This window comes from Podarcis pityusensis, assembly GCF_964106645.2.
Source record: "Podarcis pityusensis genome assembly, chromosome: 12".
NCBI classification, from domain to species: Eukaryota; Metazoa; Chordata; class Lepidosauria; order Squamata; family Lacertidae; genus Podarcis; species Podarcis pityusensis.
This window is the reverse complement of record NC_138037.1, coordinates 47,424,437-47,447,906: the sequence shown is the minus strand read 5'-3', so window position 1 is coordinate 47,447,906 and position 23,470 is coordinate 47,424,437. Positions and strand designations below refer to the sequence as shown.

General features: G+C 42.6%; 2 protein-coding genes and 1 long non-coding RNA gene across 3 annotated transcripts; 2 read left to right on the top strand and 1 right to left on the bottom strand.

Annotated features, from left to right (window-relative positions):
* The first annotated feature begins 570 nt into the window (after positions 1-570).
* Positions 571-23,295, top strand: LOC308460040 (phospholipase A and acyltransferase 1-like). Its single transcript, XM_080976082.1, has 7 exons — positions 571-1,088; positions 7,055-7,143; positions 9,399-9,540; positions 9,961-10,217; positions 21,712-21,811; positions 22,226-22,494; positions 23,102-23,295. The coding sequence occupies exons 2-7, from the start codon at positions 7,135-7,137 to the stop codon at positions 23,150-23,152; spliced, it is 828 nt and encodes a 275-aa protein (XP_080832208.1). The 5' UTR covers positions 571-1,088; positions 7,055-7,134; the 3' UTR covers positions 23,153-23,295.
* LOC308460127 (phospholipase A and acyltransferase 4-like) lies at positions 1,080-4,532 on the top strand (the record flags this gene model as incomplete). Its single annotated transcript, XM_080976114.1, has 4 exons — positions 1,080-1,088; positions 3,003-3,102; positions 3,519-3,775; positions 4,482-4,532. 4 exons carry the CDS (start codon positions 1,080-1,082, stop codon positions 4,530-4,532), a joined length of 417 nt encoding a protein of 138 aa, XP_080832240.1.
* LOC308460095 lies at positions 5,179-7,041 on the bottom strand. Its single transcript, XR_013978476.1, has 2 exons — positions 6,619-7,041; positions 5,179-5,214 (listed from the first exon to the last, which is right to left on the bottom strand). It is a non-coding gene; the product is annotated as an uncharacterized lncRNA (long non-coding RNA).
* Positions 23,296-23,470: the final 175 nt, after the last annotated feature.

The following is a 23,470-nucleotide window of genomic DNA, read 5'->3' as shown; positions in this document are numbered from 1 at the left end:
CAATACGTTTTGTCTTCCTGGTTTTGGTTCCCATCTGAGATCAAAAGTGACAGAAGCTCTGGCCAAACCCACAACCCATAGCTAGTACGCTGCTTTTGACTTGATGGGTTACAGATTATTCACATCTGATTTACACCCCCCATTTTTCATGGATGTCAGTGAGGTTTCTGCAAGCATCTTAGTAGCAGTTTTCATAGAGGAATCCAAAGGGAGGGACTGTTTCAATATCTCCTTTGGTGGAAGTCATTTTTCATGGAATGCTTTTCCAGTTCTTTCTTTCTTTCTTTCTTTCTTTCTTTCTTTCTTTCTTTCTATATGTAGTCACATAGACTACAATGTGGCCACAAAGAACTGTGAACATTTTGTCGCCGAACTACGATATGGCCCACCTGACAGTAGACAGGTGTGTAGAATTTATTCACGTTTTCATAGTGGCAATCTGTGCTGTGATATTGAACAGAGATAGCTGCAGCTTCTAGGATGCAGCAGTTGTGAAGGGGAAGTCTTCCCAATCAACTGTACGCCCATGCCAAGGAAAAGCATCACCTGCTTGAGGGGTGGTGAACCTGTGACCCTGCAGACATGACTAGGCATGGTGACTAATGCTGATGGGAGTTTGGAGTCCAACAACATGTGGAGAGAAGCATGTTGGCTACCCCTGCCTCAGACAGAGATTGTGGTGAATGGGTCTTGTAGGGCAGGAAACCATTGCAGAACAGCCAGAAAATAAATACAAGGAGCCTAGCAGGCTGGGAGGACAGGAAAAAAGTGATTTGGTTATTTTACTTTTTGTTGTGCAATTGGGTAGAAGTCTTTTCCTTACACTTCTAGAAGTGAAAGGAACCAGGAATGACCTTTAAAATGTTGGAAGACTGGGGAGTTAGGGTGGGGGCTCTAGGCCTCTTTGGCATGTGGAAAACTATCCTAGCAAGTGTTGCCAGGAGATGTTATACTGATGACAACTGTTGCCTTGCTAATAACAGGTTGTTGTTTTTTAAGGCTATAAAGTGAAAACGAAACTGAAAAAGATCTATAAATATCTGAGGACTGAAAGGAGAGGACGGTGAGAGCAAAACATTATGGCTGAGGTAAGTACCTCTCTGCATAGGAGACATTGTCTATCGATCCCTACCCAGTCCAAAATACCTTCCCTTTGATTGTCTTCCCTTTGACTGTTTTTTTCGAAGTAAGAATTGCCACTTGACTTGCTGTCTGTTATACCCTGCTATCTCTGGCTACAAGCCAACGTGCATTTTAGGAGCAAAGTGTCATTGAACACAGTGAGACTAACTTCTGTGTAAGAATGCTTAGGATAGTTTTGTCTCTAGCTCAGAACTTTCCAAACTGTGTGTTGCGACACATTCGTGTCGGCTGCAGTGCATAGGTGTTTTCACACGAATGGTCCCTGCGCTCCTCCCGGGCTGGAAAAGGGTTAGATTAACCTCCGGTTTACTAGTGAAACTGAATTACTGTGTCACAAAATGATGCGTGTATAAAAAGTGTGTCACTAGCGTGGAAAGTTTGGAAAGCTCTGCTTTAGCTCCTTCCCCCTGCCTTGCAAGTCTGACTTACAAAAACTGCGATGAATAATCACAGGGTCCAAAGGTTGAAAAATTCATCTACTTGTGGGGTGGGGGAAGAGAGCGAGGCTCCTGCAAGCCATAGATACTAAGTTTCGATTTCTTGCAAAAAGAGAGCTTGGAATGAAATCCACGATAATAGCAGCAACTCAGTAAAGCATTGGGCTCTGTACTGTTTATACACTTGTACCTCCCCAGCTGAGCAGTCGCGATCCAGCTCCTGTTCCCGTGCAAGCAGCAACGCTGCCTAGCGGAGAAGCCCGATCCCACTCCTACTTGCCCGCAAACGGGAGCAGGTGGGGCGGGGACATTCCTTGCCTGCTCGCTTGCCACTCAGGCCCAGCCTTCCCTCACTCAGCGCCAGGGCTGCCACAGCTGGAGGAGGGAGTGGTTGCTGTTGTAGCAGCAGTGGCTGGAGCCAGCACTGGAGGGCGGCAGGTGCCTGCTCGCTTGTCGCCCGCCCGCCTTCCCTCACTAGGAAAATGGAAGTGTGGCACTCAAAATGGAAGTTATACTCAGAACAGAGCACGTTCGGCTTCTGAAAAAGGTTCCAAAACCGGAACGCTCATTTCCAGGTTTGAAGTATTCAGGTTCCAAGTAGTTCGAGAACTAAGCTGTTCGTAAACTGAGGTGCAACTGTATTTATTTTCCTCAATTTGAACTGTATTTATTTCCCCCCAAGTGGTGAACACACAACACACGCACGCACACACAAATAAATGGCCAGAGTTTCCACTTTGGGGGGATTTTTTAAAGCTGGATTCAGCAAAAATCAGCCAGGACGTATGGCAGCCCTAGAATAAGAAAGAACTTATAAAGAAGACTGGGAAAGATTTGTAGAATATTTGAAAAATCATTACAAACATATTAAAATGTTAACAGGATTTCAGCGGTATGAAGTATACTGGAACAAAAAGTGAAAAAGAGAGAGAATAGAAAATATAGAATATGCAGTGGTAAAGGTTTAATAAAATGAACCATGGACGGGGGAGAAGGGAAGTCAGTGGAAAATGTATGGTTTGTATTTTGGCTTAATATTATTGTGCAAATTTGTACAATTGAAAATGATAAATACAATAAAAAAGATAACGATGCCACAGAGTGAGGTCTGGGAAAAATATTTGCCATAAGCTACACAGGTGTAAGAAATCTGTGGTCCTCCAGATGTGGTTGGATTCGAACTCCCATCAAGCCTAGCAACTATGGCTAATGTCCAGGGACTATGGGAGTTGTAGCCCAGCAACATCTGGAAGGCCATAAGTTCTCCATCCCTGAGCTACAGTATAAAAGAAAAGGCTGCCTCTGTGGCTGTGATCCTATGTATTTGGGAGTGTGTTTCATTGAACCTAATGGGACTTACTTCTGAATAAACTTGCATAGCTGTTTTACGACACAATACATTGGCCCACTTGCGTCTTGCAGAGACCAAAGCCTGGAGACCAGATTGAGATTTATCGATTGGGTTACCAACACTGGGCTATCTACGTAGGCGATGGATATGTGGTCCACCTGACTGCTGCAGGTAAGAGCTTCTCACTATTTCCTAGAAAGGGTGATTTTATGAGAGGGAAGAATAAGATAGAGATCATTGGCAGATTACCCCTGAAGAAACACAGCCCTTGGGGGGGGGGGGAAGGTTCTCCACCACTGGCTTAGGGACTAATTGTTGCTGGAAGTTCTATGTCCTGATACTTGCAATTGTTGTAAGCCAGTTAGAGGACTGCTTTGTAGCCAAGAGATTGCATTCTGGTTGGTTGTAAGTTGTTTTGGGTTGCCTTGGGCAAGATAAGAGTGACTAACAATTAAAAAAAATAAAATAGTATTTGTCAAAACAACAACAACTGATGTCTTCTTGAAGACAATGTTGTTGATGAAATGCAGGGAATCCATGCCTAATGGTCACTGTTTCTGAGTTTCTTTTCTCTCTCTGTTCTTGAGATGGGGGTACAGGAAATTTTTTCTCTGCCGACACAAAAAAGGCAATGGTGAAGAAAGAAAAGCTTTCAAATGTGGCAGGAAACGACTACTGGAAGGTCAACAACGAGAAGGACAGAAAATATAAAGCCAGGCCTGTAAGCGAAATAATTAGGATTGCAAACCGATGTGTTGGGAAGAAGATAGACTACAATGTGGTCACGAATAACTGTGAACATTTTGTCGCCATACTACGATATGGCCAACCTGACAGTAGACAGGTGTGTAGAATTCATTCACGTTTTCATAGTGGCAATCTGTGCTGTGATATTGAAATTCTTTCTAAACTCTTGATCCTGGAAAATTAGGTGAGATTAAGAAGCAGTTAATTTACTTTATTTTTATGTGAATATAATAGTTGAGGAAAAGCTGCCAAATGATATATATAATATACTAATAAAAGCTAATAAAAGACTGATAAAAATAATAAAAACCGCACGACTGATGCGGAGCTCACGCCGATGCTACCACTAACGACGCCATCTTTACTTGTAGTATATTGAAGGACTGCAAACCAGAACAGAAAAAAAATGGATATTATAACTTCTAAAAGTAACTTGAGTTCACACATTCAAATTGTCTGAAGGAACAAATGAAAAGATTAAAAACTCAGAACTCAGGTTTCCAAATTAATGACAGGCTTGTACCCTGATGAAAAACGTTGGGTCTGTATTCTTTTAATATTTTTCTAACTATAGCCACAGAACTCAGATTTTTGCACAAAAGCATGTTCTGTTACAAGGAATTAATTTTTAAAGCATATTTTAAACCCAGAGTTAATTGCCTTGGAATCTGAATTTCAAATCTGGCTATTTTCTGTCTCCAAAGGAAACATTTAAAGCAAAGTTTCATATCAACTCCGTTGTGAGAAATGAAGGACCATCAGCCACTGTGAATAAAAATGCTTAAATCTCTTATTTTTTGCAGGTGGAAGAACCTTCTTTTCTAAACTGGATAGCAGACCAGATCGGTTGGTAAACACCATTAGTTGGTGTTCAATATATGATGAGACGTGTGAACAATCTAAAAGACTGTTGGAGGACAATCCTAGGTTGGCTTCTAAGAAGATCCCATTATAAAAGAACAACAGTTATTGAATAAAAACAAAAACATCAAATCAATCAAGAGTTAGGTTTTCTGTCTTCATCTATTGGTGTGAATTTTGAAGGATGGCTCTGTTTAAGTTTGTGCATTAAGAATTTGAATGTGAATCGAATCAAATTTCTCCCTGCTGCCTCTAGATGTGGTAGAGGACACTGATCAACGTTGAAGTAAGGTTCAGTTGCCAGTCTGGTCAACTTCTGTACTTGGAATGGATGCCGCCATCTTGTTTCAGGCCACCCTTGACACATACAACGTTTCGCTGCAGGCCTCGGTTGTTAAAAATCAATACGTGCCTGTATAAAGAATCCCACAACAGTGTAGCTTGTGAATTCATTGGCATTTGGGTTTTCATAGCCCCCTTCAACGGAGGAGGGGAAAGAGTCTTCTTTACTTGTGTGTTTAGCTGAAATCTCAGCCCTCAATCCTTCTTCCTTCACCTCAACTTCCCATTTTCTCAATATGTTTTTGCTTCCTGGTTTTGGTTCCCATCTGAGACCAAAAGTGACAGAAGCTCGCTCGCTCTTTCTTTCTTTCTTTCTTTCTTTCTTTCTCTGCTCTGCCATGAATAAAAAAAATCTAGTTAAAAGAAACTCATGAACAACAATACCATAATTAAAAATTATAGGAGAAGGAAAAAAATATATCCAAGAAACATCATTATTAAAAAATATTGAAAGAGAATGTGCCCTGGTCTTAAAGGTTGGCTTTTCAAAGGGGTGGGCAGGCTGGGAATCCTCATGCACTCATGGTAGCTTAAGCATAGCCCTTTGGCTCCTGGTGTTTGGACTTTGCATATACAGTCGTTTCCTGCAGCCAATCAGAAGCCGTGCTATGGAAGCCGAACGTTTTGGAAGTCTAATGGACTTCTGGAATGGATTCTGTTCGACTTCCGAGGTACAACTGTACTTGGGAATGTTGTTGATGAAATAAAGACGTCCCATTAGCTAAAAACAGATGCATGTTGAATACTTAAAACACACACACAAATGGGATTTCTAAAATTGAAGGAGCAAAGGAGCCATTGAAACTGAAGAAAGAGTTTCACATACCGGTCCACCCATTTACAGCTTCGGAAATATGGTAATGGTGTTAATGCAACTGAGCTCAAATTAGTTACTTGGCTCCAGAGCTACATTTAAAAAGGTAGAGCAAAATGCTGGTAGTGAGCTATTAATTAGGCCTTATCTGGTTCAGTACTCTTAATTTTGAAATGAATTGTTGGTTGCTTAATAACAAACACACTTCTTTGAAAGTGGATCGCAGTGACCCTGAGGAAGCTTTTTCCACATGGATTTGCTTAGCATTAGAGTGTAACGGAATTTTACGTACAGCAGGTGGGCTGCTATTTTGGCACAATTAGAGAGCCACAAACATCAGCCCCATAGTTGTTCTCCAAGACATCTGAACGTGGCGTTTCTTCACTTTGAAAATAACATGATAGCCCCATTTGTGGGTGGGAAGGGCCATTTTTTCAGGCCGGGGTAACGTCCTTCTCCATACTTCTTAAACTTCTGGAAACAAGATCAGGCTGAGGATCCAAGAGCTTCCTGGGAGCTGTTCGGAAGATTTCTAGGGTGTTTAATGCTGTGAATCTTTACCTACAGTCAACCCATGTAATTATGCAAGTCCTATATCACAAAATGCCAATAAGTCTCCAGTGACTTCATTGCAATGGAAACAGAACCTGAGGACATTATGAGCCCCTGAACTCCTCAATGCTTTGGGAATTGGGACACACACAAACACACACACACACACACAGAGAGAGAGAGAGAGAGAGAGAGAGAGAGAGAGAGAGGCAGGCAGGCAGACAAACAAACACACTCGTTGTCAAAGCAGGTACAAGGATCAGAAAGAAACTGTCTGGAAGACAGAGATAGCTGCAGCTTCTAGGATGCAGCAGTTGTGAAGGGGACGTCTTCCCAATCAACTGTATGCCCATGCCAAGGAAAAGCATCACCTGCTTGAGAGGTGGTGAACCTATGACCCTGCAGACATTGGCCATGGTAATGGGCAATGGAGTCCAACAATATGTAGAGAGCAGCATGTTGGCTACCCCTGCCTCAGACAGAGATTGTGGTGAATGGGTCTTGTAGGGCAGGAAACCATTGCAGAACAGCCAGAACATAAATACAAGGAGCCTAGCAGGCTGGGAGGACAGGAAAAATGTGATTTAGTTATTTTACTTTTTGTTGTGCGATTGGGTAGAAGTCTTTTCCTTACACTTCTAGAAGTGAAAGGAACCAGGAATGACCTTTAAAATGTTGGAATACTGGGGAGATGGGGTGGGGGCTCTAGGCCTCTTTGGCATGTGGAAAACTATCCTGGCAAGTGTTGCCAGGAGATGTTATACTGATGACAACTGTTGCCTTGCTGATAACATGTTGTTTTTTAAGGCTATAAAGTGAAAACGAAACGGAAAAAGATATAAAAATATCTGAGGACTGAAAGGAGAGGATGGTGAGAGCAAAACATTATGGCTGAGGTAAGTACCTCTTTGCATTGGGGACATTGGCTATCGATCCCCACCCAGTCCAAAATACCTTCCCTTTGATTGTCTTCCCTTTGACTGTTTTTTCAAAGTAAGAGTTGCCACTTGACTTGCTGTCTGCCTCATGCTGCTATCTCTGCTGCAAACCAACGTACGTTGAACACAGTGAGACTAACCTCTGTAAAAGAATGCTTAGGATAGTTTTGTCTCTAGCTCAGAGCTTTCCAAACTGCGTGTTGCAACACACGTGTGTCGGCTGCAGTGTGTCGGTGTTTTCACATGAATGATGCCTGCGCTCCTCCTAGGCTGGAAAGGGGTTAGTTTAACCTCCGGTTTGCTAGTGAAACTGAATTACTGTGTCACAAAATGCTGCGTGTATAAAAAGTGTGTCACCAGCAAGAAAAGTTTGGAAAGCTCTGCTTTAGCTCCTTCCCCCTGCCTTGCAAGTCTGACTTAACAAAAACTGCAATGAATAATCACAGGGTCCCAAATTTATCTGCTTGTGGGAAGAGAGCGAGGCTCCTGCAAGCCATGGATACTAAGTTTTGGTTTCTTGCGAAAAGAGAGCTTGGAATGAAATCCACGATAAGAGCAGCAACTCAGTAAAGCGCTGGGCTCTGTACTGTTTATATGCCTGTAATTTTATGTAAGTTTTCTTGACTTAAATATTTTTATTTAAGTTTGCTTGACTTTCATTTTTATACTTTACTTTATTGTGCAATATTTCAACTGATTTTTGTTTCTGCCTTTGGCTCGTTATAAAACCAATAAACATTTCGTCTTTAAAAAGAGTAAACTCCTGGACACTAGAGCTGGGAAGAAAGGAAAGCAGACCTCAAGAGCAGGAAAGAGCTAAGAATAGGGGGATTTCCTCAGTGAAGGGGTTTCTATCTGGCCTTGCAGCATCTTGCAGGAGGTCATGTGGTGCTTTTCTCAGACTTAAAGAACATGAGAATAGCCTGCTAGATCAGGGAATGGCCCACCTACCTAGTCCAGGATCCTGTTCTCATAGTGGAGCAGGTGGCGCTGTGGACTAAACCACTGAGTCTCTTCGGCTTGCTGATTGGAAGGTCAGCAGTTCAAATCCCCGTGAGCTCCCATCTGAAAGCACGCCAGTGCAAATAGATAAATAGGCATTGCTGCGGGGGGCGGGCAGGTAAACGACGTTTCCATGTGCATTCCTTGCCTGCTCACTTGCCACTCAGGCCCGGCCTTCCCTCACTCAGCTCCAGGGCTGCCACAGCTGGAGGAGGGGTGGTTGCTGTTGTAGCAGCAGTGGCTGGAGCCAGCACTGGAGGGCGGCAGGTGCCTGCTCGCTTGTCGCCTGCCTGCCTTCCCTCACTAGGAACATGGAAGTGTGGCACTCAAAATGGAAGTTATACTCAGAACAGAGCACGTTTGGCTTCTGAAAAAGGTTCCAAAACTGGAACACTCATTTCCAGGTTTGAAGTATTCAGGTTCCAAGTAGTTCGAGAACTAAGCTGTTGGAAAACTGAGGTGCAACTGTATTTATTTTCCCCAATTTGAACTGTATTTATTTTTCCCCCGGTGGTGAATACACACACACACAATACACACACACAAATAAATGGCCAGAGTTTCCACTTTGGGGGGATTTTTTAAAACTGGATTCAGCAAAAATCAGCCAGGACGTGTGGCAGCCCTAGAATAAGAAAGAACTTATAAAGAAGACTGGGAAAGATTTGTAGAATATTTGAAAAATCATTACAAACATATTAAAATGTTAACAGGATTTCAGCGGTATGAAGTATACTGGAACAAAAAGTGAAAAAGAGAGAAAATGGAAAATATAGAATATGCAGTGGTAGAGGTTTAATAAAATGAACCATGGACGGGGGAGAAGGGAAGTCAGTGGAAAATGTATGGTTTGTATTTTGGCTTAATATTATTGTGCAAATTTATAAAATTGAAAATGATAAATACACTAAAAAAGATAACGATGCCACAGAGTGAGGTCTGGGAGAAATATTTGCCATAAGCTACACAGGTGTAAGAAATCTGTGGTCCTCCAGATGTGGTTGGATTCGAACTCCCATCAGCCCTAGCAACTATAGCCAATGTCCAGGGACTATGGGAGTTGTAGTCCAGCAACATCTGGAAGGCCACAAGTTATCCATCCCTGAGCTACAGTATAAAATAAAAGGCTGCCTCTGTGGCTGTGATCCTATGTATTTGGGAGTGTGTTTCATTGAACCTAATGGGACTTGCTTCTGAATAAACTTGCACAGCTGTTTTACGACACAATACATTTGCCCACATACCTCTGGGAGCGACCAAAGCCTGGAGACCAGATTGAGATTTATCGATTGGGTTACCAGCACTGGGCTATCTACGTAGGCGATGGATATGTGGTCCACCTGACTGCTGCAGGTAAGAGCTTCTCACTATTTCCTAGAAAGGGTGATTTTATGAGAGGGAAGAATAAGATAGAGATCATTGGCAGATTACCCCTGAAGAAACACAGCCCTTGGGGGGGGGGGGGAAGGTTCTCCACCACTGGCTTAGGGACTAATTGTTGCTGGAAGTTCTATGTCCTGATACTTGCAATTGTTGTAAGCCAGTTAGAGGACTGCTTTGTAGCCAAGAGATTGCATTCTGGTTGGTTGTAAGTTGTTTTGGGTTGCCTTGGGCAAGATAAGAGTGACTAACAATTTTTTAAAAAATAATAGTATTTGTCAAAACAACAACAACAACTGAGGTCTTCTTGAAGACAATGTTGTTGATGAAATGCAGGGAATCCATGCCTAATGGTCACTGTTTCTGAGTTTCTTTTCTCTCTCTGTTTTTGAGATGGGGGTACAGGAAATTTTTTCTCTGCCGACACAAAAAAGGCAATGGTGAAGAAAGAAAAGCTTTCAAATGTGGCAGGAAACGACTACTGGAAGGTCAACAACGAGAAGGACAGAAAATATAAAGCCAGGCCTGTAAGCGAAATAATTAGCATTGCAAACCGATGTGTTGGGAAGAAGATAGACTACAATGTGGTCACGAATAACTGTGAACATTTTGCCGCCATACTACGATATGGCCAACCTGACAGTAGACAGGTGTGTAGAATTCATTCACGTTTTCGTAGTGGCAATCTGGGCTGTGATATTGAAATTCTTTCTAAACTCTTGATCCTGGAAAATTAGGTGAGATTAAGAAGCAGTTAATTTACTTTATTTTTATGTGAATATAATAGTTGAGGAAAAGCTGCCAAATGATATATATAATATACTAATAAAAGCTAATAAAAGACTGATAAAAATAATAAAAACCGCACGACTGATGCGGAGCTCACGCCGATGCTACCACTAACGACGCCATCTTTACTTGTAGTATATTGAAGGACTGCAAACCAGAACAGAAAAAAATGGATATTATAACTTCTAAAAGTAACTTGAGTTCACACATTCAAATTGTCTGAAGGAACAAATGAAAAGATAAAAAACTCAGAACTCAGGTTTCCAAATTAATGACAGGCTTGTACCCTGATGAAAAACGTTGGGTCTGTATTCTTTTAATATTTTTCTAACTATAGCCACAGAACTCAGATTTTTGCACAAAAGCATGTTCTGTTGCAAGGAATTAATTTTTAAAGCATTTTAAACCCAGAGTTAATTGCCTTGGAATCTGAATTTCAAATCTGGCTATTTTCTGTCTCCAAAGGAAACATTTAAAGCAAAGTTTCATATCAACTCCGTTGTGAGAAATGAAGGACCATCAGCCACTGTGAATAAAAATGCTTAAATCTCTTATTTTTTGCAGGTGGAAGAACTTTCTTTTCTAAGCCGGATAGCAGACATGTTCCGTTGGTAAACACCATTAGTTGGTGTTCAATATATGATGAGACGTGTGAACAATCTAAAAGACTGTTGGAGGACAATCCTAGGCTGGCTTCTAACAAGATCCCATTATAAAAGAACAACAGTTATTGAATAAAAACAAAAACATCAAATCAATCAAGATTTAGGTTTTCTGTCTTCATCCTTTGGTGTGAATTTTGAAGGATGGCTCTGTTTCAGTTTGTGCATTAAGAATTTGAATGTGAATTGAATCAAATTTCTCCCTGCTGGCTCTAGATGTGGTAGAGGCAGTGGCGTAGCGTGGGGGGTGCCAGGGGGGCCGGCCGCACCGGGCGCAACATCTGGGGGGGCGCGCTCGCTGCCTCCGGAGTCGCTGAAGAGCCTCGGGCGCAGGCTGTAGCAGAGCCCCATGTCTCGTGGAACCGACGAGCTGTGCGCGCGCCCGGGCTGAAGGCGTCCGGCAGGCAGCGGCTCTCAGCCCCGCGCGTCAGGGCCGCGGAGGACGTGCCAGGCAGCCCCTCCTCACAGCCCCGCCTCCGCTGCTGCTGCTGCAGCTGCTGGGCCATGTTGCATTTTCCTCGCCTCTCTGCCCCCCTCCTCCTCCGGGCAAGCGGCGTGGTTTGGGCGGCAGCGCCAGCAGCAACTCGACTCAGATCGGCAGGTTAGGGGTTGGGGGGGGCGCAAATTACTTGCCTTGCCCCGGGTTAGGGGGCGCAAATTACTTGCCTTGCCCCGGGTGCTGACAACTCACGCTACGCCGCTGGGTAGAGGACACTGATCAACGTTGAAGTAAGGTTCAGTTGCCAGTCTGGTCAACTTCTGTACTTGGAATGGATGCCGCCATCTTGTTTCAGGCCACCCTTGACACATACAACATTTTGCTGCAGGCCTCGGTTGTTAAAAATCAATACGTGCCTGTATAAAGAATCCCACAACAGTGTAGCTTGTGAATTCATTGGCATTTGGGTTTTCATAGCCCCCTTCAATGGAGAAGGGGAAAGAGTCTTCTTTACTTGTGCGTTTAGCTGAAATCTCAGCCCTCAATCCTTCTTCCTTCATCTCAACTTCCCATTTTCTCAATATGTTTTTGCTTCCTGGTTTTGGTTCCCATCTCCCATCTGAGACCAAAAGTGACAGAAGCTCTTTCTTTCTTTCTTTCTTTCTTTCTTTCTTTCTTTCTTTCTCTCTCTCTGCTCTGCCATGAATAAAAAAAATCTAGTTAAAAGAAACTCATGAACAACAATACCATAATTAAAAATTAAAGGAGAAGGAAAAAAATATATCCAAGAAACATCATTATTAAAAAATATTGAAAGAGAATGTGCCCTGGTCTTCAAGGCTGGCTTTTCAAAGGGGGTGGGCAGGCTAGGAATCCTCATGCATTCATGGTAGGTTAAGCATAGCCCTTTGGCTCCTGGTGTTTGGACTTTGCAAATACAGTCGTACCTCGGCTTCTGAATGCCTTGGGAGTCAAACGTTCCAGCTGCCGAACAGTCAAAACCCAGAAGTGAGTGTTCCAGTTTTAGAATGTTTGTTTGGAAGCTGAATGTCCGACAGGACTCTCATGGCTTCTGATTGGCTGCAGGAGTTTCCTGCAGCCAATCAGAAGCCGTGCTATGGAAGTCGAACGTTTTAGAAGTCTAATGGACTTCCGGAACGGATTCTGTTCGACTTCCGAGGTACGACTGTACTTGGGAATGTTGTTGATGAAATAAAGACGTCCCATTAGCTAAAAACAGATGCATGTTGAATACTTAAAACACACACACAAATGGGATTTCTAAAATTGAAGGAGCAAAGGAGCCATTGAAACTGAAGAAAGAGTTTCACATACCGGTCCACCCATTTACAGCTTCGGAAATATGGTAATGGTGTTAATGCAACTGAGCTCAAATTAGTTACTTGGCTCCAGAGCTACATTTAAAAAGGGAGAGCAAAATGCTGGCAGTGAGCTATTAATTAGGCCTTATCTGGTTCAGTACTCTTAATTTTGAAATGAATTGTTGGTTGCTTAATAACAAACACACTTCTTTGAAAGTGGATCGCAGTGACCCTGAGGAAGCTTCTTTCCACATGGATTTGCTTAGCATTAGAGTCTAACGGAATTTTACGTGGAGCAGGTGGGCTGCTATTTTGGCACAATTAGAGAGCCACAAACATCAGCCCCATAGTTGTTCTCCAAGACATCTGAACATGGCGTTTCTTCACTTTGAAAATAACATGATGGCCCCATTTGTGGGTGGGAAATGGGAAGGGCCATTTTTTCAGGTGGGGGTAAAGTCCTCCATCTTAAACTTCTGGAAACAAGATCAGGCAGAGGATCCAAGAGATTCCTGGGAGCTCTTCGGAAGATTTCTAGGGTGTTTAATGCTGTGAATCTTTACCTACAGTCAACCCATGTAATTATGCAAGTCCTATATCACAAAATGCCATTGAGTCTCCAGTGACTTCATTGCAATGGAAGCAGAACCTGAGGGCATTCTGAGCCCCTGAACTCCTCAATGCTTGGGGAATTGGGACACACACAAACACACACACACACACAGAGAGAGAGAGAGAGAGAGAGAGAGAGAGAGAGAGAGAGAGGCAGGCAGGCAGGCAGGCAGACAAACAAACAAACAAACACACTTGTCGTCAAAGCAGGTACAAGGATCAGAAAGAAACTGTCTGGAAGACAGAGATAGCTGCAGCTTCTAGGATTCAGCAGTTGTGAAGGGGACGTCTTCCCAATCAACTGTATGCCCATGCCAAGGAAAAGCATCACCTGCTTGAGAGGTGGTGAACCTGTGACCCTGCAGACATTGGCCATGGTGTTGGGCAATGGAGTCCAACAATATGTAGAGAGCAGCATGTTGGCTACCCCTGTCTCAGACAGAGATTGTGGTGAATGGGTCTTGTAGGGCAGGAAACCATTGCAGAACAGCCAGAACATAAATACAAGGAGCCTAGCAGGCTGGGAGGACAGGAAAAATGTGATTTAGTTATTTTACTTTTTGTTGTGCAATTGGGTAGAAGTCTTTTCCTTACACTTCTAGAAGTGAAAGGAACCAGGAATGACCTCTAAAATGTTGGAATACTGGGGAGTTGGGGTGGGAGCTCTAGGCCTCTTTGGCATGTGGAAAACTATCCTGGCAAGTGTTGCCAGGAGATGTTATACTGATGACAACTGTTGCCTTGCTGATAACATGTTGTTTTTTAAGGCTATAAAGTGAAAACGAAACTGAAAAAGATCTAAAAATATCTGAGGACTGAAAGGAGAGGATGGTGAGAGCAAAACATTATGGCTGAGGTAAGTACCTCTTTGCATTGGGGACATTGGCTATCGATCCCCACCCAGTCCAAAATACCTTCCCTTTGATTGTCTTCCCTTTGACTGTTTTTTCAAAGTAAGAGTTGCCACTTGACTTGCTGCTTGCCTTACGCTGCTATCTCTGCTGCAAGCCAACATACGTTGAACACAGTGAGACTAACTTCTGAGTAAGAATGCTTAGGATAGTTTTGTCTCTAGCTCAGAGCTTTCCAAACAGCGTGTTGCGACACATTCATGCGTCGGCTTCAGTGTGTCGGTGTTTTCACATGAATGCTGCCTGCGCTCCTCCCGGGCTGGAAAGGGGTTAGTTTAACCTCCGGTTTGCTAGTGAAACTGAATTACTCTGTCACAAAATGCTGCGTGTATAAAAAGTGTGTCACCAGCAAGAAAAGTTTGGAAAGCTCTGCTTTAGCTCCTTCCCCCTGCCTTGCAAGTCTGACTTACAAAAACTGCAATAAATAATCACAGGGTCCCAAATTCATCTGCTTGTGGGAAGAGAGCGAGGCTCCTGCAAGCCATGGATACTAAGTTTTGGTTTCTTGCAAAAAGAGTGCTTGGAATGAAATCCACAATAAGAGCAGCAACTCAGTAAAGCGCTGGGCTCTGTACTGTTTATATGCTTGTAATTTTATGTAAGTTTTCTTGACTTAAATATTTTTATTTAAGTTTGCTTGACTTTCATTTTTATACTTTATTTTATTGTGCAATATTTGAACTGATTTTTGTTTCTGCCTTTGGCTCATTATAAAACCAATAAACATTTTGTCTGCAGCATGTGTTGGATGGGGCGGGAGAGGATATGGTGCTTTTTTCAGACTTAAAGAACATGAGAATAGCCTGCTAGATCAGGCAATGGCCCATCAACCTAGTCCAGCATCCTGTTCTCATAGTGGAGCAGGTGGCGCTGTGGCAGGTGGCAGACTAAACCACTGAGCCTCTTCGGCTTGCTGATTGGAAGGTCAGCGGTTCGAATCCCCGTGAGCTCCCATCTGTCCCAGTTTCTGCCAACCTAGCAGTTCGAAAGCACACCAGCACAAATAGATAAATAGGCATTGCTGCGGGAGGGGGTCAGGTAAACGGCATTTCCATGTGCATTCCTTGCCTGCTTGCTTGCCACTCAGGCCCAGCCTTCCCTCGCTCAGCGCCGGGGCTGCCAGAGCTGGAGGAGCGGGTGGTTGCTGTTGTGGCAGCAGCGGCAGGACCCAGCCCTGGAGGGCGGCAGGTGCCTGCTTGCTTGTTGCCTTCCTGCCTTCCCTCACTAGGAACATGGAAGTGCGGCACTCAAAATGGAAGTTATACTCAGAACAGAGTATGTTCGGCTTCTGAAAAAGCTTCCAAAACTGGAACACTCATTTCCGGGTTTGAAATATTCAGGTTCCAAGTAGTACAAGAACTATAAGATATTTATTAAAGTTTCAAAAATAAAAAAAGAAGTTACAATAGTAATAATAAGAAAAAGGGGGGGGGAAGAAAAAAGGAATAAAAAAAAAGAAAGAAGAGAATACAAAATACAAAGAAGTAAAAACAATTAAAAACAAATCAATCTTTCCATATCTTGTCTTTCATTCACTTGTTTCCCTGACCTCCTCACACCTCCCCTTTTTTGTATTCCAGTTCAGTAAGTTAATTCAGCAAATCCTTTCCCTCTTTGTTTTTATCTTAGACCTTTGTCTTAATATGTAATAACTGTATATTCTCATCTGTTAGCAGTCCATTTTTACATACTCCTTGTAACATTGCTGCTAAAAACCCCTTAGCTTCATTCCAACATCATTCTAACATTCATTAATTTTACAGTATTTCTGTAGATAATCTTTAAATTTCTTCCAATCTTCTTCCACCGACTCTTCTCCCTGGTCTCGGATTCTGCCAGTCATTTCCGCCAGTTCCATATAGTCCATCACCTTCATCTGCCATTCTTCCAGGGTGGGTAAATCTTGTGTCTTCCAGTACTTTGCAATAAGAATTCTTGCTGCTGTTGTGGCATACATAAAGAAAATTCTATCCTTTGGCACCAATTGGCCGACTATGCCCAGGAGAAAGGCCTCTGGTTTCTTCAGGAAGGTATATTTAAATACCTTTTTCATTTCGTTATAGATCATCTCCCAGAAAGCCTTAATCCTTGGGCACGTCCACCAAAGGTGAAAGAATGTACCTTCAGTTTCTTTGCATTTCCAACATTTATTATCGGGCAAATGATAAATTTTTGCAAGCTTGACTGGGGTCATATACCACCTGTATATCATTTTCATAATATTTTCTCTTAAGGCATTACATGCCGTGAACTTCATACCTGTGGTCCATAACTGTTCCCAGTCAGCCATCATAATGTTATGTCCAACATCTTGTGCCCATTTAATCATAACAGATTTCACTGTTTCATCTTGAGTATTCCATTTCAACAGCAAGTTATACATTCTTGACAAATTCTTAACTTTAGGATCTAACAGTTCTGTTTCCAGTTTTGATTTTTCCACCTGGAAGCCAATTTTCTTGTCCAAATTGTATGCCTCCATTATTTGATAATAGTGAAGCCAATCTCGCACTTTATTTTTTAATTTTTCAAAGCTCTGCAATTTCAATTTATCTCCCTCTTGTTCCAGAATTTCCCAATATTTCGGCCATTTGGCCTCCATATTGAGCTTTTTCTGAGCCTTCGCTTCCATCGGTGACAGCCACCTTGGAGTTTTATTTCCAAGTAGTACAAGAACTAGGCTGTTCGAAAACTGAGGGACCACTGTATTTATTTTTCCCAATTTGAACTATATTTATTTCCCCCGATTTGAACTGTATTTATTTCCCCTCCCCCCTAGTGGTGAACACAGACACACACACACACACACACACACACACACACAAAATACACACGTGGCCAGAGTTTCCACTTTAGGGAGATTTTTTAAAGCTGGATTCAGCAAAAATCAGGCAAGACGTGTGGCAGCCCTAGAATGAGAAAGAACTTTTAAAGAAGACTGGGAAAGATTTGTGGAATATTTGAAAAATCATTACAAACATATTAAAATGTTAACAGGATTTCAGCAGTATGAAGTATACTGGAACAAAAAGTGAAAAAGAGAGAAAATAGACTATGCAGTGGTAAAGGTTTAATAAAATGAACCATGGACGGGGAGAAGGGAAGTCAGTGGGAAATGTATGGTTTGTACATTTGCGGGTGGGAAATGGGAAGGGCCATTTTTTTCAGGTGGGGGTAAAGTCCTTCTCCATACTTCTTAAACTTCTGGAAACAAGATCAGGCTGAGGATCCAAGAGCTTCCTGGGAGCTCTTCAGAAGATTTCTAGGGTGTTTAATGCTGTGAATCTTTACCTACAGTCAACCCATATAACTATGCAAGTCCTATATCACAAAATGCCAATAAGTCTCCAGTGACTTCATTGCAATGGAAGCAGAACCTGAGGGCATTCTGAGCCCCTGAACTCCTCAAAGCTTGGAGAATTGGGACACACAAACACACACAGAGACAAACAAACAAACAAACAAACACACTCGTCGAAGTAGTTAATTACCAGGTTACAAGGATCAGAAAGAAACTGTTTGGAAGATAGAGAGAGCTGCAGCTTATAGGACGCAGCAATTGCGAAGGGAAGTCTTCCCCATCAACTTACGTCCATGCCAAGGAAAAGCATCACCTGCTTGAGGGGTGGTGAACCTGTGACCCTGCAGACGTTGGCCATGGTGACTAATGCTGATGGGAGTTTGGAGTCCAACAATATGTGGAGAGCAGCATATTGGCTACCCTTGCCTCAGACAGAGATTGTGGGGCTGGAAACCATTGCAGAACAGCCAGAACATAAATACAAGGAGCCTAGCAAAATACAAGGCCAGGAAAAAATGATTTGGTTATTTTACTTTTTGTTGTGAAATTGGGTAGAAGTCTTTTCCTTACACTTCTAGAAGTGAAAAGAACCAGGAATGACCTCTAAAATGTTGGGATATTGGGGAGTTGGGATGGGGGCTCTAGGCCTCTTTGGCATGTGGAAAACTATCCTGGCAGGGAAAACGCATTTCCTGCTGTTTTTCTACACTAAGGAAGTGTTGCCAGGAGATGTTATATTGACGTCAACTGTTGCTTTGCTGAGAACATGATTTATTTATTTATTTTTAGTACGGTATATAAAGTTAAAACAAAACTGAAAATGAACAAAAGTATCTGAAGATTGAAAGGGGGTGAGAGCAGAACATTATGGCTGAGGTAAGAACCCCTTTGAATAGGGGACATTTTCTATCAATCCCCACCCAGTCCAAAATACCTTCCCTTTGATTGTTTTCCCTTTGACTGTTTTTTCAAAGTAAGAATTGCCACTTGACTTGCTGTCTGTTATACCCTGCTATCTCTGGCTACAAGCCAATGTGCAGTTAGGAGCAAAGTGTCATTGAACACAGTGAGACTAACTTCTGTGTAAGAATGCTTAGGATAGTTTTGTCTCTAGCTCAGAGCTTTCCAAACTGTGTGTTGCGACACATTCATGTGTCGGCTGGAGTGTGTTGGTGTTTTCACGCGAATGGTCCCTGCGCTCCTCCTGGGCTGGAAAAGGGTTGGTTTAACCTTCGGTTTGCTAGTCAAACTTAATTACTGTGTCACAAAATATGGTCTGAGGCTCAACATCAAAAAAAGAAGATCTTGGCTGCTGGGCCCATCACCTCCTGGCAAATAGAAGGGGAAGAAATAGAGGCAGTGAGAAATTTTACTTTCTTGGGCTCCATGATCACTGCAGATGGTGACAGCAGTCATGAAATTAAAAGACCCCTGCTCCTTGGGAGAAAGGCGATGGCAAACCTAGACAGCATCTTAAAAAGCAGAGACATCACCTTGCCAACAAAGGTCCGTATAGTTAAAGCTATGGTTTTCCCAGTAGTGATGTATGGAAGTGAGAGCTGGACCATAAAGATGGCCGATCGCTGAAGAATTGATGCTTTTGAATTATGGTGCTGGAGGAGACTCTTGAGAGTCCCATGGACTGCAAGAAGATCAAACGCATCCATTCTTAAGGAAATTAGCCCTGATGCTCACTGGAAGGACAGATCGTGTAGCTGAGGCTCCAATACTTTGGCCACCTCATGAGAAGAGGAGACTCCCTGGAAAAGACCCTGATGCTGGGAAAGATGGAGGGCACAAGGAGAAGGGGACGACAGAGGACAAGATGGTTGGACAGTGTTCTGGAAGCTACCAGCATGGGTTTGACCAAACTGCAGGAGGCAGTGGAAGACAGGAGTGCCTGGCGTGCTCTGGTCCATGGGGTCACGAAGAGTTGGACACGACTAAACGACTGAACAACAACAACAACATAAAAAGTGTTTCACCAGCATGAAAAGTTTGGAAAGCTCTGCTTTAGCTCCTTCTCCCTGCCTTTCAAGTCTGACTTATAAAAACTGTGCTGAATAATCACAGCATCCAAAGGTTGAAAAATTCAACTACTTGTGGGGTGGGGGAAGAGAGCGAGGCTCCTGCAAGCCAGGGATACTAAGTTTTGATTTCTGGCAAAAAGAGAGCTTGGAATGAAATCCACGATAATAGCAGCAACTCAGTAAAGTGCTGGGCTCTGTACTGTTTATATGCTTGTAATTGTAAGTTTTCTTGACTTAAATATTTTTATTTAAGTTTGCTTGACTTTCATTTTTATACTTTATTTTATTGTGCAATAGTTGAACTGATTTTTGTTTCTGCCTTTGGTTCGTTATAAAACCAATAAACATTTCGTCTTTTAAAAAAAGAGCTGGGAAGGGAAACAAACCTCAAGAGCAGGAAACAGCTAAGAATAGGGGGATTTCCTCAGTGAAAGGGGATTTCCATCTGGCCTTGCAGCATCTACAGTGGTACCTCTGGTTACGTACTTCATTCGTTCTGGAGGTCCGTTCTTAACCTGAAACTGCTCTTAACCTGAAGCACCACTTTAGCTAATGGGGCCTCCTGCTGCCGCTGCGCCACCAGAGCACGATTTCTGTTCTCATCCTGAAGCAAAGTTCGTAACCCGAGGTACTATTTCTGGGTTAACAGAGTCTGTAACCTGAAGCGTTTGTAACCCGAGGTACCACTGTATTGGATGGGGCAGGAGGTGATGTGGTGCTTTTCTCAGGCTTAAAGAACATGAGAATAGCTTGCATCCTGTTCTCATAGTGCAGTGGTGGCAAACCTATGGCACTCAGGCCTCTCTGTGGGCATGTGAGCCATTGCCCCAGCTGGTAGCTTCCGTGCTTCCCCAGCTGAACAGTCACGATCCAGCTCCTGTTCCCGTGCAAGCAGCAGCGCTGCCTAGCGGAGCAGCCCGATCCCACTCCTAGTTGCCCACCAGCGGGAGCAGGTGGGGCGGGGACATTCCTTGCCTGCTCGCTTGCCACTCAGGCCCAGCCTTCCCTCACTCAGCGCCAGGGCTGCCACAGCTGGAGAAGGAAGTGGTTGCTGTTATAGCGGCAGTGGCTGGAGCCAGCACTGGAGGGTGGCAGGTGCCTGCTTGCTTGTCGCCCGCCCCCCTTCCCTCACTAGGAAAACGGAAGTGTGGCACTCAAAATGGAAGTTATACTCAGAACAGAGCACATTCGGCTTCTGAAAAAGGTTCCAAAACTGGAACACTCATTTCCAGGTTTGAAGTATTCAGGTTCCAAGTAGTTCGAGAACTAAGCTGTTGGAAAACTGAGGTGCAACTGTATTTATTTTCCCCAATTTGAACTGTATTTATTTTCCCCAATTTGAACTGTATTTATTTCTCCCCCGGTGGTGAATACATACACACACACACACACAAATACACACATGGCCAGAGTTTCCACTTTGGGGGGATTTTTTAAAGCTGGATTCAGCAAAAATCAGCCAGGACGTGTGGCAGCCCTAGAATAAGAAAGAACTTATAAAGAAGACTGGGAAAGATTTGTAGAATATTTGAAAAATCATTAGAAACATATTAAAATGTTAACAGGATTAAAAGTGAAAAAGAGAGAAAATGGAAAATATAGAATATGCAGTGGTAAAGGTTTAATAAAATGAACCGTGGACGGGGAGAAGGGAAGTCAGTGGAAAATGTATGGTTTGTATTTTGGCTTAATATTATTGTGCAAATTTGTAAAATTGAAAATGATAAATACAATAAAAAAGATAATGATGCCACAGAGTGAAGTCTGGGATAAATATTTGCCATAAGCTACATAGGTGTGAGAAATCTGTGGTCCTCTAGATGTGGTTGGATTCGAACTCTCATCAACCCTAACAACTATGGCTAATGTCCTGGGGTTATAGGAGTTGTGGTCCAGCAACATCCGGAAGACCACAAATTCTCCATCCCTGAGCTACAGTATAAAAGAAAAGGGTGCCTCTGTGGCTGTGATCCTATGTATTTGGGAGTGTGTTTCATAGAACCTAGTGGGACTTACTTCTGAATAAACTTGCACAGCTGTTTTACGACGCAATACATTGGCTCACTTACCTCTGGGAGAGACCACAGCGTGGAGACCAGATTGAGATTTATCGATTGGGTTACCAGCACTGGGCTATCTACGTAGGCGAGGGATATGTGGTTCACCTGACATCTGCAGGTAAGAGCTTCTCATTATTTCCTAGAAAGGGTGGTTTTATGAGAGGGAAGAATAAGATAGAGATCACTGGCAGATTACCCCTGAAGAAACACAGCCCTTGGGGGGGGGGGAAGGTTCCCCACCACTGGCTTAGGGACTAATTGTTGCTGGAAGTTCTATGTCCTGATACTTGCAATTGTTGTAAGCCAGTTAGAGGACTGCTTTGTAGCCAAGAGATTGCAATCTGGTTGGTTGTAAGTTGTTTTGGGTTGCCTTGGGCAAGATAAGAGTGACTAACAATTTTTTTTAAAAAATAGTATTTGTCAAAACAACAACAACTGATGACTTCTTGAAGACAATGTTGTTGATGAAATGCAGGGAATCCAGGCCTAATGGTCACTGCTTCTGAGTTTCTTTTCTGTCTCTATTCTTGAGATGGGAGTACAGGAAGTTTTTTCTCTATTCCCCTGTCTGCCGACACAAAAAAGGCAATGGTGAAGAAAGAAAAGCTTTCAAATGTGGCGGGGCTAAGCAGCTGGAAGGTCAACAACGAGAAGGACAGAAAATATAATGCCAGGCCTGTAAGTGAAATAATTAGCATTGCAAACCAATGTGTTGGGATGGAGATCGACTACGATGTGGAAACGATGAACTGTGAACATTTTGCTGCCATACTACGATATGGCCAACCTGACAGTAGACAGGTGTGTAGAATTTATTCACGTTTTCCTAGTGGCAATCTGTGCTGTGATATTGAAATTCTTTCTAAACTCTTGCTCCTGGAGAAATGAGGTGAGATTAAGAAGCAGTTAATTTACTTTATTTTTATGTAGATTCAATTTCTAACCCTGATTTACAAAGATGAGGAGCAGAACTGAACATTTACTTGGAGTATATTGAAGGACTGCAAACCAGAAGAGGAAAAAAATAGATATCATAACTTTAAAAAATAACTTGAGTTCACACATTCATGTCTGAAGGGACAAATGAAAATATTAAAAACTCAGAACTCAGGTTTCCAAATTAATGACAGACTTGTACCCTGATGAAAAATGTTGGATCTGTATTCTTTTAATATAGCCACAGAATACATATTTTTGCACCAAAGCATGTTCTTTTATAAGGAATTAATTTCTAAAGCATATTTTAAACCCAGAGTTAATTGCCTTGGAATTTGAGAATTTCAAATCTGGCTATTTTCTGTCTCCAAAAGAAACATTTAAAGCAAAGTTTTACATCAACTCAGTTGTGAGAAATGAAGGACCATCGGTCGCTGTGAATAAAAATGCTTAAACCTCTTATTTTTTGCAGGCGGAAGTTGTTTCTGCTCTAAGCCGGATACCAGACATGTTCCGTTCGTAAACACCATTAGTTGGTGTTAAATATATGATGAGACATGTGAACAATCTAAAAGACTGTTGGAGGACAATCCTAGGTTGGCTTCTAACAAGATCCCATTATAAAAGAACAAGAGTTATTGAATAAAAACAAAAACATCAAATCAATCAAGATTTAGGTTTTCTGTCTTCATCTATTGGTGTGAATTTTGAAGGATGGCTCTGTTTAAGTTTGTGCATTAAGAATTTGAATGTGAATTGAATCAAATTTCTCCCTGCTGCCTCTAGATGTGGTAGAGGACACTGATCAACGTTGAAGTAAGGTTCAGTTGCCAGTCTGGTC